Here is an 18,081-nt window from a genome sequence, read left to right on the forward strand (position 1 = left end):
CTCTAGCGCTAACCTCAAATGATGTGGTGGAAAATGCTTAATCTCGTAGCATTACAAAGCCAAAGGGCTTGGCAGAGTCCTCTGGTCAAACCTGGTTCAGGGCAGCATTGTTTTCTGTGTTGTCACTATAAGGGTTTTGTGACCACAGAGAAAGTTTTTGATATTGTCGGTCTTTTTTTTTTTTTTTAACACCAGGAACTAAGTTTCTGTGTGTATCCATTCCTTTCTACTTCACGTTAGACCATCTTTAAATTTACTTCAGGGAGATGCGAAGAGATAATAATTGTTCCCAAAGCAACCTTTTGTAGATTTGATGAAGCAAAGAGGTTCACAGCCTCAGTTTGTTCCTCTCTTGAGACATTTAACACCAGCGAGAGTCCAGTAACTACAACAGGGGATTGCTGAGAGTCTAGTGGTGAAAGCAGCTGTTTCCTTCTCCTTCGGGGATGACAGACTCCGGGAACCCAAGATAGAGCCATATCCTGAAGAAGCAGCTTCAGGTGGCAGCCCTCTCTCTCCCTGTGGGGTTTTTCCGTGCCTAGACCCAGGGTTTTCAATTCTGAGTCACTTGATGGAAGTTCTCTGTAGCTCTTAGTTCCCACCTGAAGCCTTTTTGCTCCCTGCACCTTGTGTTAATATTCCTCAGGAGTACAAAGAGAAATGCTCTGGTCAGGGTGTCTTGTCTCTAGAGGATCGTGCTCTTGGCCCTGTCTGTACCCCTGGTGAAAGCCTCCTCTTGTTCCTCGCAGTTGGCCAGTCGGTGCTGAAGGACGTGAGCAAGGTGAAGAGGCTGAAGCAGTCTGGGGAGCCCTTCCTGCAGGACGGCTCCTGCATCAACGTGGCGCCCCACCTGCACAAGTGTCGCGAGTGCCGCCTGGAGAGGTACCGCAAGTTTAAGGAGCAGGAGCAAGACGACTCCACTGTAGCCTGCCGCTTCTTTCACTTCCGGAGGTACAGGCTCCCACCCTCCTCCTCACTGTCCTTACTCAACCTGGTCAAACGGCATGGGACTTTGTCCTTAGAGAATGGGAGTTGAACAGTTTTAGCTCTGTGCTGTTCTCTGAGTCACTCTCAATCTGGGCTCCATTGAATTAGTAGTAGAAGCAGGACTCGGTCTGTATTACAGATCCGACTCACACCTGCCCTTTAGGGCTCAAGTAACCTGAAAGACGGGAGGGGAGGAGACAGTGTGAAGCTTCTTTTTCCCTTCGTTCCTCTGCTGGCTTGTTTTGGGGCATAAGATCTTACTTGTGTCATCAGTGTGGCCTTGTCTAGTGGACTCAGTCTGCCCTCAGCCATCGGAGGTGTCTCCCTCCACACTTGACTAAGAATCTTTGCTTATTGAGTAAAGAAATCCATTTTTTAGGGGTTTTTGGTTGTTTTTTTTGGGGTTTTTTTTTTTGGCTAAGATCAAGTAAAGAGATCTAATCTTTTTATTGGTTTGGCATGAATTCCTTTATTTGGCAAATAATTATTGGACCATTATTGTGTCAACCATAACACACACACACACACACACACACACACACACACACACACACACACACACAGATTCAGAAGCAAAGAAAACACCAGATTTCAGCTCTAGTGGTTTGGAGAAGCAAAAGAAGACCAAACATTATGTCAAGTGGCTAGGGCAGTGTCTGAGAACCCACATGTGGTTCCCACCACACGAGTCTCGAGCCTCATAACTCTCTAACTCCAGCCTCAAGGGGCCTGTACACACCTGGTACATCAACACAGACACACACATGCTTCAAACTCAAAGTGGAAATAATTCTTGGGCTGGAGAGATGGCTCCGTGGTTAAGAATGCTGCCTGCTCTTCCAAAGGACCCAGATTTAATCCCCAACACCCACATGGCAACTCATAACTAACTACTTCCAGAGGATTCAACTCCCTCACACGTAGATACATGCAGGCAAAACACCAATGCATATGAAATAAAAAATTTAAAAATTATACATTAAAAAAGATGAAATCTTTTATTTTTCAAGACAGGGCTTCTCTTTGTGTAGCCCTGACTGTCCTGGAACTTGCTCTGTAGACCAGGGTGACCTCGAACTCAGTGATCTGCCTACCTCTGCCTCCCAAGTGCTGGGATTAAAATTGTGCACCACCACTGCATGGCAAAATTAAATGTTTGAAAGTATGTGTACAAAAAGAGGATTAAAATCAGTGAAAAGACAGTTGATATTTTAAGGGAGCCTAAAGAGGCTTGTTTGTTTGAGACGACAGGGTCTTATTGTGAGCCCTGGCTGGTCCTGAATTCACAAGAGATCCACCTGCCTCTGCCTCCCAAGTACTGGGGTTAAAGGTACACACTGCTAGCCAGTTGGTGGTGGCGTGCAGCGCGTGCGTGCACACACACACACATGCATGATGCACACGGTTGGGCCTGGCCCAGGAGAAGCAGCTCTTTTAAATAAGACGTGGAAGCAAGCTAAGGTTGCACTGTTGCTGGTAGAACTAGGGTGGAGAGGAGAGGCTGGGCAAAGTGACAGAAAAGATGGCAGTCAGAGAGAATTCATGATGGGTCTGTATTTTATTTGTTTCTTCTTGGCTTTGAGATAGGTTCTCATGTGCCCCAGGATAACCTTGAACTCCCTATAAAGGTGAGGATGAACTTAAGCTCTGATCCTCCTGCCTCTGCCTCCTAAGTGCTAGAATTACAGGCATGTCTACCATGCCCTGTTTGTTGGTGCTGAGGATTGAACCCAGTGCCTCTTGCAACTTAGGTAGGCAGTCTACCAGCTAAGATAAAGCTGATGGGTCCATTTTTTAAAGGACTATTCCAGAAGCCTTGGCTTGTATGCTGGTAAGTACTTGAAGGCATACTGATGCCTGTGTGTAATCCCAACACCCTGGAAGCAAAGGTAGGAGAATCAAAAGTTTGAGGCTTTCGCTGATTATATAGTACATTTGAGGCCAACCTGGACGACATGAGGCCCTGTCTCAAAAGAGAGAAAGAATTAGTAGAAGAATTATGTCTGAGTTGGGGCAAGGGGTAGGATATACATAGAGATATTGACCTTGATTGGGAGTTTTTAATGGAACATCAGATGGAGAACTTGGGTCAGTTTGCAGTGAAGTGGGTTCTGTATACTCAGTGTGGTAAGAGGTAAGGGAGAGGGTAATACTGCAGTTCTGAAAAGAAAGTACAAGGCTAGCACTTAGCAGGGAAGAGCACCGGTGGGCCGCCATGGCTGCTGGGGAGTGGGAAGGGCCAATCAGAGGTTATGCGGGATGATGAGGCTGTCTCTGCTTTCCTCTGTTCACATTTAGTGGCATGGTCGCAGGTCTGGAGCGGGTGGACGGGACAACTCTAATGGGCTCTATTTAATTGTGTGTATGTGTGCGGGTAATGCACTCCCAAGGTCGGCATTTGGCAGCCAGAGAATAACTTGAGGGAGCTGGCTGGGAGTCAAACTCAGAGTGTCAAGTTTGGCAGCAAGTGCCTTTACCCACGGAGCCATTTATTTCATCGTCGTTGACCATCCCAGGCCTTCAACAGTGTAGTGTGAAAACTAAGCATTACATGTAAATATTATAATATTTACATTCTATTAAGTACTTTAAGTGATCTACTGGTAGTAAAATAATATACAAAAAAATACAGTGTCATATTTTTGAGGGACTTGATCAGCCACAGATTTTGGTGGTGTAGTAGGCAGCATGGTCCACTAGGAAGTATGGCCTCCAGTCCCCTCAGCTCCCAAGGGACAGCAATATTTGACTTGTCTCCTTTTTGTCTTAGGTTGGTCTTCACTCGAAAGGGGGTACTCCGCGTAGAAGGATTTCTAAGCCCTCAGCAGAGTGACCCAGATGCCATGAACCTGTGGATTCCCTCTTCTTCCCTAGCAGAAGGAATAGACCTAGAAACCTCAAAATACATCTTGGCCAATGTTGGGGACCAGTTCTGCCAGCTTGTGATGTCCGAGAAGGAGGCCATGATGATGGTGGAGCCGCACCGTAAGGCACCTCTCTGCCTGTTCCCAGCTGCTCTTACTTGTGGCCAGTTTTCTGTATGGGAACAAGATTGGGAGGAGAAGACATCTGCTGTGGACGGATTAGCACTGCTGAGACCCCTTTGTAGCCACCTGTGATCAAGACCATAGCTGTACCTAACAGATCTCATTCTTTCAGTCTGTGACTGTTAGTAAACCAGACACTCCTTAGTGCCTTTCTTGTTTGTCATCCATCTGCCAAAAGAAGCGTTTGGATACCCTTTGGTTTTAAGTCACCCTGTTTTCAGTTTGCTTTGAACAAATTTCTGTCAGTGCCAATGGTTTGTTGAGAGACATGGTGCTGTCTCACCTAGAATCTCATTATTACAGAGACAATGCAAATATACTGCATTCTATTCACAAACCAAGGCAAACTATATCTGTTTTATTTTTTGAGACAGGGTCTCATGTAGCCCAGGCTGGCTTTAGACTTGTTATATATCTAAGTCTGGCCTTTGGACTCCTGATTTTCCTGCCTCCACCTTCAAAATGCAGCTAAAATTTTATTGTTTCTCAAACGATAACATGCAACATTAATTTCTTTTTTAAGATTTATTTATTATGCATGCAATATTCTGCCTGCATGTCTGTCTGCAGGCCCAAAGAGAGCAACAGATCTCATTATAGATAGTTGAGAGCCACCATGTGGTTGCTGGGAACTGAACTCAGGACCTCTGGAAGAGCAGTCAGTGCTCTTAACCTCTGAGCCGTCTGTCCAGCCCCCAACATTAATTTCTTATTGACACTAGGTTATCATATCACCTACTGTTACTACAACCTCCTAACAACACTATGTTCCATGTGTTTGTTTCTCTTAGAATTATAGAAACACAAGCCTGTTTAGTTTTTAGATTTTTACCAGTCAGTGAATCTGGGGTCTTATGCTGCTGGTCACAGTTGTCACCACCAATGCTCTCCTTCTTTCACCAGAGAAAGTGGCATGGAAGCGAGCTGTGCGTGGAGTGAGGGAGATGTGTGATGTGTGTGAAACAACTCTGTTCAACATCCACTGGGTTTGTCGCAAGTGTGGATTTGGGGTCTGCCTCGACTGTTACCGGCTCAGGAAAAGCCGTCCTCGAAGTGGTAAGTGAATACTGTCTGTCTTGGTGACTCTAAACATGACTGGCAGGCTCACATTCATGGGCTTTGACGAGAATGGGCTCATGCCCCCTTCACGCTGCTTAGATTCTTTTGTCTTTGTCGTAACATTTTTTGAGATGCATACCATCTTTTTTTAAGGTTTGTTTTTATTATTGTTTTTTAATTGAACAAATGTGTATTGAGCATCTGTGTATACCCAGCGCTATGCTAGGCACTCTCCTGTGTCTGTTACAACGAAGTAAGCATGTGCTCTGAAATAAAAACAAAACAAAAAGCCAACCAAACAAACATAAAACCAAGTAAAGGGCATTGTTCCAACCATACAAATCGGGAGATGGGGCACACTGGGTACAAGTGATGTTCTGTCTGTAGGGCACACCCCGGAACTTCTGGGTTTCCTTCCTCTGGATAAGTCTCCACTACATGGTTTCTTTCAAGTAGGCATGTTTGACCTATAGCCTGAGGCCCACATGCAGCCAAGGATAACTATGAATGTGCTCCAACAGAAAATAGTAAACTTACTTAAAACACTGTCAGTCTTTTCGACAATTATTTCTGTTTGGGTAAGTCAATTTGAGGATGATTCTGCTGTGTCACAGTCAAACGGTCGGTTAATCTGCTAAGCATCCAAATGCATACTGGGAAAACTGGGAAAAGATGCCCCCTTCCCCTCCTTCCATGTGCCCATGGCCTAGAATCTGCCAGAGAGTCACACACCCTGAATGTTACTCAATACAAAGGCCCAGTGGCCTGTTGTAGAGGATATTGACACTTGGATTAGAAACACACACACCCTGGTCCACAGGGTTGAAACAGCCCTTAAAAAAGATACAAACATCCCTGCCCTGACTGTGTAAATGGCTAAGGTAGACCAAGTTCTAGATTCCTGAGTCAGAAACTCAACAAGACCAGAGAAGCGAGATTTCCTATTCTGGAGGAGTGAGTGGACGGCAGTCCTGGCCTGAAGACAGACAGAATGCACCTGCACTTAGAGAAGCATCACAAATGGAGAATGCCCTACTCCTGCTCCCTCTCACACATCTCCTCCTGGCCTGGTTATCTGTGCCTAACTGGGAGAGTCCTCGGCCAAAGTCATGGAGACATCCATCTTTCCATCCGGCACCTCAAGGAAGCTCTTCAACTCCGCCTCCAGGTGGCGCTGTCGGCATTTGCTCTTCTAGATGTCTGTCTTAAGAATTTTTTCTCTCTCTGCCGCCACTAATTTCTCAGAGACATTGGTACTCGGACGTGAGCTGAGGTGACTTCACTTTGTTTTCCGAGCTCTTTCAACTCCAGCTCCTCGGTCCTGCTCTTGAGCCGGGCGTCCTCCTCCGCGTTACTGCGCTCCTCCGCTGCTCTGCCACAGGGTCTGCAGCTCAGTCTGCCGCTTCTTCCCATTGGCAGCACTCTGTGTAAGCAATCTTCAGTTGGCCAGGCTCAGGCTTGAGGTGCGTGAGGCCTCATCATCCGTCCCATTGTCGCTGGATGCTTGGGAATGGCTCGAGGTCTCGATTTTCTCCCGGGACTTGTCTCTGGCTGGCCTGGAAGCTCCTTTCACCTCCTGGAATTTCTCTGCAAACTTCGTGAGCTGCTGCTCCGAAGATAACCCCAAGATAAACACTGTTGGCCCTGCTGTCAGCCCACTGGCCGAGGTTTTGGTGAAAGTCATGTTTGGATTGATGGTGCTGCTTGGATCACCTTGGCCCCATCAAGTCTGATGATTCGATAGCTGCTCCTGGTGACATCGTAGAAGTAGGAGACAGTGACGCCTGCATGCTCGCAGGCACCCGGTTTTTTTGTTTGTTTGTTTTGTGTTTGAGACAGGGTTTCTCTGTATTGTTTTGGAGGCTGTCCTGGAACTCGCTCTGTAGACCAGGCTGGTCTCGAACTCACAGAGATCTGCCTGCCCTCTGCCTCCCGAGTGCTGGGATTAAAGGCGTGCGCCGCCCGGCCTGTGGTGTACATCTATAATCCCACCCAGCACATGAGAGGCAGAGACTACACAGAAACCCTGTCTCGGGAACAGAGAGTCAGAGAGACAGAGAATAATGAATAAAAAGTAAAATAGTGAAAAGAAAATGGGTAACAATAGTAGCACAAAATTGTGTGTGTGTGTAAGTACTACACCATTATAAAGATAGACTATGATAACTTAAAGATTAATGCTGCTAACTCCAGAGCAATCACTAAGTGTCAGAGCTCGGGGCTGAGAGATGGCTTGTTGGCTGGGAGCGTTCTCTGTGCTTGCAGAGGTGTTTCCTTGCCAGCATCCGTATCAGGCTGCTCATGGTCCAAGGGATCCAGTGCCCTCTTCTGGCCATGGCAGGCCACCTGTACACATAACAGCATTCATTCACAGACACAGTCTCGCAGTTAGTAGAATGCCTGTCATCCATGAAGACCTGGGTGTGGTCAACCATCCCTGTAAACTTGTCAGGTAGAGGCAGGAGGACCAGGGGTTCTGTATCTGTGCCTGCTTGAGCTGCATGAGACTTGGTCCAGCAAACAAAACAAAAACCGTGGCCAAGGTTAAAAGAAGGTTATAACTGGGTGGTGGCGCACGCCTTTAATCCCAGCACTCGGGAGGCAGAGGTAGGCTGGTCTCTGAATTCAAGGCCAGCCTGGTCTATAGAGTGAGTTCCAGGACAGCCTCCAAAGCCACAGAGAAACCCTGTCTCGAAAAACTTTTTAAAAAGAAAGATATTAAGTGCAAGTTCATAGAAGGATAAGTGATCTGCTTTAGGTTATTGATTTATTTTTTATGAAGTGTAACACAGTTGTAATATTTAGCTTTTTTTTTTTAATTTAGCTGTTGCTTTCTTTGGCCGTGAGAAAATTGGCCTTTAAGGCTCTAAAACTTCCATTCACTAACAGAGATCTATCTATAACCCCATAAAATAAGAAATTAATTTCTGTTTCAGAGACAGAAGAAATGGGCGATGAAGAAGTTTTCTCCTGGCTAAAGTGTGCAAAGGGGCAGTCCCATGAACCAGAAAACCTCATGCCTACACAGATCATCCCTGGCACAGGTAAAGACATTCTGTTTGAGCTTGGGTGGTAATAAAGTGTTTGTGTTTGTTTGTTTTGATTTTGAAGCAATGAGCATTGAGCTCTTGGCGTTTTACATGCTAGGTCAACACTTTACCACAGAGCTCCATCCCCAGCCTGAGCATATTCATTTCATTGTGCGTGCGTGTGTGCGTGCGTGCGATAGCGTCTCACTTTACTACAGAGCTTCATCCCCAGCCTGAGCATATTCATTTCATTGTGCGTGCGTGCGTGCGTGCGTGCGTGCGTGCGTGCGTGCGTGTGTGTGTGTGTGTGGCGCGTGCGCGCTTGCGCATGCGAGCACGTGCGCGAGATAGCGTCTCACTTTGTAACCCTGACTGGCCTGAAACTTGATGTGTAAACTAGGAGGCCTCAACTCACAGAGAGCCACTTGGCTGCTTGTTTTGCTTTAGTCTTTTAAATTTTGTTTGTTTACTTACTATGTGTGTGGGTGTTTTGTCTGCTTGTGTGCTTGCCTGGTGCATGCTTGGTGTGCATGGAGGCCACGAGAGGGTGTCAGATCCCCTGTAACTATAGTCACAAAGGGTTGTGGGCCACCGTGTAGGTGCTGGGAATTGAACCCTTGTCCTCTGTGAAAGCACCCTGTGCTTTTAACCTGAGCCATCTCTTCAGCCCCACTGTTTTAGCATTTCCCTTACTTTTTCAAAGGAAGTTTTATTTGTGTTGTTTGTGTCTGTGTGGTGTATCCGTGTGCAAGGACCCATAGCGCTCAGAGACCGAGGGGCACCAGACGCCCTGGAGCTGGAGCTGGAGCTGGAGGCACTTGGGAGACTTGAGACTGAACTAAGAGCGGGAAGCAGGGCTGGAGAGATGGCTGAGTGGTTGGGAAGAGCAGGAAGCACTCTTAACTGCTGGCCCACTTCTTCAGGTCCTGTTTTAGCCTTTGAGACAGGGTCTCAAGAGACTCCCAAGCAGTGGGGTTACAGGAGTGTCGCCACATGTCACTTTCTCCACTCGGGGATAACCCCAGCGCTTCGTGCAAGTTAGGCAAGCACTCTGCCAGCCGAGGTCACATTGCCACCCCACAGAAAGAGACTTACGTAGTATAAGTAGACCAGTGAATGATTAGCTGGGCCAGAGTGAAAGAAAGCAATCTGTAGACCTATCGCTACTTTCCTCATTGTGATAAACCCAGGAAAAGTCACTCAAGGATTGATTCAAAGTCAGGGTTCAGAAATGAAATGCTAGTATTTGGCTTCCTTTTCCTTTTTCCTTTTTTTTTTTATTTTTAAGGTTTATTTATTTATTATGTGTACTACAGGGTTCTGCCTGCATGTATCCTTGCAGGTCAGAAGAGGGCGCCAGATCTCGTTACAGATGGTTGTGAGCCGCCTGTAATTTGTTTGCTGGGAATGACACTCAGCCAGGGCTCTTAACCTCAGAGCCATCTCTCCAGCCCTTCCTTTTCCTTTTTATTCAGTTCTGGGCCTCAGATGCTACGAATGTCGCCACCCACACCGTGGCTGGGTCCTTCCTCTTCACTTATACCTTTCTGGAAAGAGGCCTCAGCATACCCAATGTTGTTACCATAGTGACTCTAAATTCTGTGATCAAACTGACAGTGATGGTAAAACATCATTTAGACTTATGGCTTTAGGCTTATAAAAATCTAGCTAAAGGGCTGAAGACAGGTGGTTCAGTGATTAAGAGCGCTTGCTACTCTTCCAGAAGACCTAGGTCCAGTTCCCCGCTCCCACATGGTGGCTCACAACCATCTGTAACTCCAGTTCCAGGGGATTCGTGCCCTCAAGGGCACCAGGCACGAATATAGTACACATGCAGACATTCAAGTAAAATAAAATCAAAACAGAGCAAGTTCAGCCAGGCATTGGTGGCGCACGCCTTTAATCCCAGCACTCGGGAGGCAGAGGCAGGAGGATCTCTGTGAGTTCGAGACCAGCCTGGTCTACAGAGCAAGTTCCAGGACAGCCTCCAAAGCCACAGAGAAACCCTGTCTCGAAAAACCAAAAAAAAAAAAAAAAAAAAAAAAACAGAGCAAGTTCTAGGACAGCCAGGGTTACACACAGAAAACCTGACTCACAAGTAAATGATTTTTAAAAACTCCGACTGAGAACTACCGTGATACTTCATAACTGTAACCCTAGTAATCAACAGCAGAGGCAGGGGAGAGGGTGGCCCTGGGTGGCGGCCACGGAGCGCCCTAGAAATGATCCCCAGCTGAGAGGTGCCGGTGCCGGTAGGGCAGCTCAGAGCAAGGCCCTGGGCTCGGTACTCAGCCTGCTGGGGGGAGGGGGGGTCCCGCTAACCGGAACCAAGCCCATGAGATTATGAAGATGAGTCATAACCCCAGCTTACTACAGCAATTCTTCCTCAGGAGTTCAAAGCCAACCCGGGCTCCCGGGTACCCTGTCCCGAAACAAAGCAAGAGCCTTAGTAGGCTGCGACACTTGCAAAATGCTCAGCAGTTCTCACCGTTTCCTTCTCCCTAGCGCTTTACAATATTGGAGACATGGTTCATGCTGCCCGGGGAAAGTGGGGGATTAAAGCAAACTGCCCCTGTATCAGTCGGCAAAGCAAATCTGTGCTGAGACCTGCTGTCACCAACGGGATGTCACAGGTACAGTGTGCGGGCCACAGCCCAGAGGGGCTTGCTTGCAGGCCGCCCACCCTCCCCTTCCTCCCTCCCTCCCTCCCTCCCTGTCCCCCCTCCTCCCCTCCCCTCCCCTTCCCTTCCTCCCTCCCTGTCCCCCCTCCTCCCCTCCCCTTCCCTTCGCCCCCGCCCGCCCTCCCTCCATCCCCTCCCCCTTCCCTTCCTTTCTTATTGTAAATTTTTATTTAAGAATTAGCAGAATCAGTGTGGGGGGGTGAGGCTGGGACAACTAAAACCGAGTGTGAGGAAATGCCGTAGGGACAAAAAATAATGCTTTCAATTAAAAAGGAAAGAAGTCTTAAAAAATCAGTTCCAACTACTCAGGATGCCGAGGTGACAGAATTGTGAGCTTTAAGGCTCCTCTGGGCAGTGTTTCTACAGCTTATAGTTCTCTTTTAATTCCCAGAATAATCTATGGAATCACCTTTTTTTTTAATGTCTGAGTGCTCTGCATGTACACCTGCACACCAGAAGAGGGCGCCAGATCTCATCATAGATGGTTGTGAGCCACCCTGGGAGTTGATCTCAAGACCTCTGGAAGAGCAGCAACCAGTGCTCCAAGTAGACTGTCTCTCCAGCCCATATGGGATTAACTTTTTTTTTAAGATTTATTTATTATATATACAGTGTTCTGCCTACAGGCCAGAAGAGGGCACCAGATTGAACTGTAGCTGGTTTTGAGCCACCATGTGGTTGCTGGAAATTGAACTCAGAATCCCTGGAAGAGCAGTCAGTGCTCTTAACCTCTGACCCATCTTTCCAGCCCCTGGGATTCACTTAGATTCACCAGTTTCCTGTTGTAGAAATGATGTAAGACATGCTTTAAGTTAGGAATGTCCAGGCTCATTTACTTGGTCCTGCACAGAGCCTAGTATAAACTGCTGGCACATTGTAGACTCAATAAATGTATATTAAATTAGAGAATGGATAAATGACATCGTTTGAGACCGTTTCAGGTTATTCTTCCCAGATAGGTGTAGGGTCAGCGGCCACGGCTGTCAAGTTGAGTTTTCTGTGCCCAGACTCAGCCCTATAGTGCTTCTAACTACCCGCCTTCCCCTCTGTGCTCTAGCTTCCCAGTGTAACCCCTAGTGCCTCTTCTGGAAACGAAACTACCTTCTCAGGCGGAGGCGGACCTGCCGCGGTAACAAATCCAGAGCCAGACCAAGTTCCCAAAGGCACTGGCGCTGACAGCAGACCGGAGGAGCCCCTAAAAGCAGAAGGTTCTGCATCAAATAGCAATAGTGAACTAAAAGCCATCAGGCCCCTGTGCCCTGACACGGCCCCTCCCTCCTCTGCCCTGCACTGGTTGGCAGATTTAGCAACTCAGAAAGCTAAAGAAGAAACAAAAGGTGAGATAAACCACCCGTGCCCTGGCTCTGGAAGGACTGTGGTTAGTCTATGAAGCTCTTTTCAAACCGACTACATAACCATGCCCATTTAGACAGGTGCCACTTGCTCTCTCTGGCTGATCGCTCTTCCAGTTTGTTGTAGGAAGTGAAGCAATCCTGGGTCCTTACCTAGACCTTCGCAGTCAGAACTGAGACACTTTAGTGAGATTCCCTCCTTGTTTGTTGCTGTAACCAGAGTTTATGGTGAGACTTAGAAAAACAGTTGTGTTTCTAAGCCAGGCCTCAGCTGGCCTTGAAAAGAGCAGCCTTGTTTGTTTTTCAAGACAGGGTTTCACTGTGTGGTCTTGGCTGTCCTGGCACTCTTTCTGTGAACCAGGCTGCCCTAGAACTCACAGCCGTTTTAAATGGATTTGAGAACTACCTGGGAATTGTTTTTTAAAATGCACATTCTTTCACCCTTAAGTTAGAATTTCTTGAGATACAGTCTGATCTCAATTTTTAACAAGCATCACTGATGATTTTCGTTCAAGAGACCTGGAGACCTACTTAAAGTAGTCTTAGAAGATAAAAGGTAGATTAGGGAAAAGGAATTTTGTGGTCTAAGCATAGTCAAAAAGAAAAAAGTAGAGAATTTTTCTGTATCCCTGAAACCTGTGTTCATAGCTTTTCAGCCTTAACTCGGGTGGGGCGGGGTGGGTGTGCCCTTCCCACCTAGCTGTGTTGAAAGCGTCCTGGCTGCTGGCTTTCCTCTCCCTGTCTAATGCTCTGTCCTTTTATGTTCTTACAGAAGCAGGGTCCCTGAGGTCGGTGCTCAGTAAAGAGTCGCATTCACCCTTTGGGCTGGACTCATTCAACTCTACTGCGAAAGTCTCTCCATTGACTCCAAAGCTTTTTAACAGCCTGTTACTGGGTCCCACTGCCTCCAACAGCAAAACTGAGGGTTCTAGCCTTCGAGACCTCCTTCACTCCGGGCCCGGAAAGCTTCCTCAACCCCCCCTGGATACAGGCATACCCTTCCCACCCGTTTTCTCTGCATCCTCAGCAGTGAGTGTCCATCTATAACTCAAGTCTTCACATATCTAGATGATGGAACCAGGGTATCCTGGCGACTGTGTTCTTTACATGGTCAAGCTAACAAGATCTTTTTTAACGTTAAGTTCTGGGACTGTTTGAGATCATTTTAAAATAGTGAGCTTTGGGTACCATGTTTTGAATTCAGTAAAAATTGAGGCTTAGTGGATAAAAATTCTCAGTGTGATGTCCTAAGTTCAATCCCCACAACCCTCAGTGGAAGGAGAGAACTTCCCTACTACTAAAAATTGTTCTCACCACCACATGATGCCATAAAAAAGCACCCTTCCGTGTTGACCGACCCCCCCCACACACACACACACAGACACGCACACACTTCCTATAAAAGGAAGTTAGTAAAAATGGAAACATTCCTTTTTAGGTCTTCATTGGAAAGTTATTACATTGATGTACTTGATTTTCTTGCAAACAGTAGATTTTTTTATATGAGCTGAGGCAGTGCATTAATAGTATACTTTGCTGGATTCAAATCTTTAAAGCATCCGAGATAGCCCCTGATCTACTATTCTTTAGTGTTGTTCCCTTGGGCTGTGGCTTCTCTGTCGTTCTGGTTGGTCACCCCAAAATGGGAATCATTGGAGCTCTCCTCACACTCATAGTTTGTCAGCAAATCCTTCCTGTTCATGTTAGATTTGTTCATCTACTCATTTCTCGTCAGTTACATCCCCTGTGAAGTGAGCCAATGTCCTCTGTGGTAAATTTCTTACAAGGTTGTGAAGCTTTGGCCCTGTCTGCCTGTCTGTCTTCCTTCACCTCTCTGACCTTATTTCTCTCACCTACATCCCAGCCACGCCCCCTTCCTACTGCCCATGAATAGTGAGCACTTCCTTTGTAGGTCTTGCACCCAGCATCCCTCCTGCATGCACAAGACTGCATCACCTTTGCTTCCCTCCTGAAGCTTCCCGTGTCACACTTAGGTTTGCACACTACACTGGGGAAGCTTTCCCGTGTCACACTTAGGTCTGCACACTACACTGGGGAAGCTTTCCCGTGTCACACTTAGTTTTGTGTGTCAGGGTCTCGTGTACTCCACACTGGCCTCACACTTGATGTAGCTATGGATGACTCTGAACTCCTGATCCTCCTGCTTCTGTCTCCCAAACCTAGGTTTTTGCTATGCTCACATCCTCTACCCGTAATTGCTTTCATAGCACTTACTATAGTACGAGCTACTGTGTCTCTCTTGCCATTATTAAAGGCATTTTATTCACTATACATATCAAGTGCCACGGTGTGTGTTCAGTAGTTATTTTGCTAAGTGCTGATAGCTTGTGTGGTTCTCAGAGCGCAGAAGCTAGAGATAATGGAAACGGATTGGAGCAGCTAGAGACATGGCTCAGTGGTTAAGAGCACTGGCTGTGAAGGAGCTGTGCACCTCCTAGTGTCTACACGGCAGCTCACAGCCTCAGTAACTTCACTTCCCCAGATCTGATGCCCTCTTTTAGCCTCTGAGAGCAGCAAGCATGCAGGCAAACACAGACACTAAAAAAGGTCTTCCTGGTTCCCTTACTTTCTTAGAGGGTTACCATTTTGTGTGTGCATGTTTCGTGCATGTGTGTGTGTGCCTGTGTATGTGTGTGTGTCAGTGTGGGAATCAGGTCTCTCCTTCTATCCAGTGAGCAGGAACCAGGTCATCAGACTGGGCAGCGAGTGTTTTTTACTTGCTGCGCCATCTGATCAACCCAGCATTATTTCTTGAGTGTCATTTCAGAAATGTCATATGTATATTTTTCTTCTGTTTTATACAAGTTTTATAATTTGCTTTTCTGATTCTCAGTGTATATATCTTTTTTGTTTGTTTTTTCCAGACAGGGTTTCTCTGTGTAGCCCTGGCTGTCCTGGAACTCTGTCTGTATTGCAGGTCGTCCTTGAACTCACAGAGATCCGCCTGCCTCGGCCTCCAGAGTGCTGGGATTAAAGGCGTGCACCACCAGCACCTGGCCAGTGTATATATAATTTTAAATAAGTACATAAATATATTCTGATGTTATTTGTGACTAATGACCTCAGTCTGCAACAATAGGTAGTTGACTCTATATGGTATAGATTGTTTCTTTTTAGGTAATTTTAAAAAATATGTTTGTATTTGTGTAAGCCCAGTTGCTTTCCCAATTTTTTTATTTTAGAGCATTATGTGATATGTTTTTAGTCTGTTGAGAAAGGGTTTTCACTATGTAGCCCTGGCTGTCTGGGAATACTGTATTGACAAGACTGGCCTTGAACTCACAGAGACTCCCTTGCTACCACACCCAGCTGTATAAGTGGGCAGTAGTACTTCAGACAGGATTGTCAGGTTTGTGGAGTCCTCTGGTCTGTGGCTTTCCCAGAGGCCCTTTCGTGTCTGGTGATCATGAGCTTTCCCATCAGCTGAAACAGGAGAGATTCGAAGTGGATGGTAACAGAAGATGGAGGGAAGGAGACCACTTTCAGAGTATGCAGTTCGTGGATAGTGATTGTTAAGATGAGGTTTTGTGGCAGAAAACTGCCTTTCTATTATGTCAATGGGCACTCAGCTGCCACAGTGGGTAATATGCAAGATTCACAGCTCCTACTTTGTGGGTCCCAGGATAGAAATCAAGTCATTAGTCTTGGCGGCAAGACCTTTACCCACTGATCTAGCTCATCAGCCCAGAAAACCACTACCTTGTTAAGTCTGCTCAGTTCCTTGGTTGAAGTATCTCTTGAACATACCACCCAAAGAGATTTTTGTAAATTAACCTAAATCACTTAAGTGGTTCATGAACTCTGTAGTCGACATGCATGTGTTTAACACGAGCTCCAGATTATTTCCCAAGTCTCATCTCCCCTGCCAGGCTCAGAGGCTCACATCTTTATTTATTTATTTTTATTTATTTATTTGTTTGTTTATTTTGGTTTTTCGAGACAGGGTTTCTCTGTATTATTGTGGAGGCTGTCCCGGTACTCTCTCTATAGACCAGGCTGGCCTGGAACTCACAGAGATCCGCCTGCCTCTGCCTCCCGAGTGCTGGGGTTAAAGGCGTGTGCCACCACCGCCCGTCGAGGCTCACATCTTTAACCCCAGCAATCAAAGCAGAAGCAAGTGGCCGTCCTGGTCTACAGAGCGAGTTCCATGACAGCCAGGGCTACACAGAGAAACCCTGTCTCAAAACAAAGCAAAAAAGATCTTTCTGTACTTTCATGAATGTAAGAAAATACAAAAGGTCAAGGACTTTAAGATACTAAAAATTAGTGGCTTTTTGTCCCCCCTGCAATTACAGAAGACATCTTATTGATTTTATGGGATTTAATCAGATAGATTAGAATTTGGGACTTTAACTGGGAGACAATTCTTTATGTTCTAATGGTGCTTGAGTCAAGCTTACCTGAGGGTTTGTCTATGAAGGGAGTGAAGAGCAAAGCCAGCCTACCCAACTTTCTCGACCACATCATTGCCTCCGTGGTAGAAAATAAGAAAACCTCAGATTCTTCAAAGCGGTCCTGCAACTTGACAGATACCCAAAAGGAAGTGAAGGAGATGGTGATGGGGTTAAATGTGCTAGACCCCCACACATCTCATTCCTGGCTCTGTGACGGGAGGCTTTTGTGTCTTCATGACCCCAGCAACAAAAACAATTGGAAGATCTTCCGAGAATGCTGGAAACAAGGCCAGGTAAGCAAAACTGAGTTGTTTTTTTTCAGCCTGTTAATGCCTGGCAGTCATAGCTGCCAAGGTAATCCTAGGCTTTCTGGAAGGCCTTCTGCCAGGAAGATGTATATATAGTAAATCCATTGGAGATATTCTTGCTGTTTCAAGTTGACTTTGCTTTTCAAAAGGCAAAGCCAGACAATGGTGACACACACATTTAATCCCAGCACTCAGGAAGCAGAGGCAGGCGGATCTTTGTGAGTTCGAGGACAGCCTGGTCTACAAAGAGCAATCCAGGGCAGCCAGGGCTACACAGACAAACCGTGTCTCGAAAAACAAAATCAAAGAGATCCCTAAGAACACTGTGCATTTTTTCATGTTAGACAGTGCTTTGTATTTGTAACGGGCAGTTGCGGTTCCAGTGAGTGTTGAGCTGCCATTGATGTCATCTTTGGAGGAGAATCCCTAAGTGTAGTTGGTAGTGGACAGAGTGAGGTTTGAGCTGGAGAAGTGGGATTCTGGGTATTTGAGTCTTTAGTGGTGTATGATGATGTGTCCTCCATGATTTTTATACTTTAGCAGGTGCTTGAGGTAGGAAGAGATTATGGACTCTCCTGGTCTACATTTGTGTTGTGGGGAAATGGTCTCAAACTTGTATTTACCAGCTGTGTCTCCTCACCTCACAATTCTGATAGATAGCAAGTGGGAAAAGTTTCTTCAGTGAATGTTCCCCCAGAGTGAGAGCCCAGTGTAACAACAGAGTAGAGGCTGCTTCCGCTCTGTTTAGCTAATGTATGGGAGTCTGTGGATTATATGCTGGAGAAACGCAATGTTTCCTAGATGGTTCTGATGGGGCGCCTTTGTTACCACAGCCAGTGCTGGTCTCAGGGGTGCATAAGAAGCTCAAGTCTGAGCTCTGGAAGCCGGAAGCGTTCAGCCAGGAATTTGGAGATCAGGATGTGGACTTGGTGAACTGCCGGAACTGTGCTATCATTTCTGACGTCAAAGTTCGGGATTTCTGGGATGGCTTCGAGATCATATGCAGTAAGTAACTTTGTTATCTGGTTAGGTGATGGCAGTAGGTAGTAAGCATCTGAATGTTCGGTCCTGCACCTGCAATACCAAGCCACGGCCTCTTGTTGGGGGAACCTTCTGACTCTTGCTGGCTTTATACAGCTGCTTGGCTCCCAGAACGGGTCTGCACCTCAGGGATCATGTGACTTGCACTGAGGAAGGGGGCAA

At 46.5% G+C, this 18,081-nt stretch overlaps 1 protein-coding gene across 2 annotated transcripts in view; it reads left to right on the plus strand.

The window, feature by feature from the left end:
- Nucleotides 1-18,081, plus strand: part of Kdm3b (lysine demethylase 3B) — a 60,120-nt gene that overhangs the window by 31,654 nt on the left and 10,385 nt on the right. For both annotated transcript variants that reach the window (XM_013124409.3, XM_040758089.1), the window contains exons 9-17: nt 750-951; nt 3,758-3,972; nt 4,938-5,090; nt 8,030-8,137; nt 10,628-10,755; nt 11,861-12,140; nt 12,928-13,184; nt 16,597-16,863; nt 17,712-17,883. In XM_013124409.3, coding sequence (XP_012979863.1) covers nt 750-951; nt 3,758-3,972; nt 4,938-5,090; nt 8,030-8,137; nt 10,628-10,755; nt 11,861-12,140; nt 12,928-13,184; nt 16,597-16,863; nt 17,712-17,883 — 1,782 coding nt within the window. The remainder of the gene's footprint in view (nt 1-749; nt 952-3,757; nt 3,973-4,937; nt 5,091-8,029; nt 8,138-10,627; nt 10,756-11,860; nt 12,141-12,927; nt 13,185-16,596; nt 16,864-17,711; nt 17,884-18,081) is intronic.

Source organism: Mesocricetus auratus, unplaced genomic scaffold, assembly GCF_017639785.1.
Source record: "Mesocricetus auratus isolate SY011 unplaced genomic scaffold, BCM_Maur_2.0 Super-Scaffold_100015, whole genome shotgun sequence".
In the NCBI taxonomy this organism is placed as follows: Eukaryota; Metazoa; Chordata; class Mammalia; order Rodentia; family Cricetidae; genus Mesocricetus; species Mesocricetus auratus.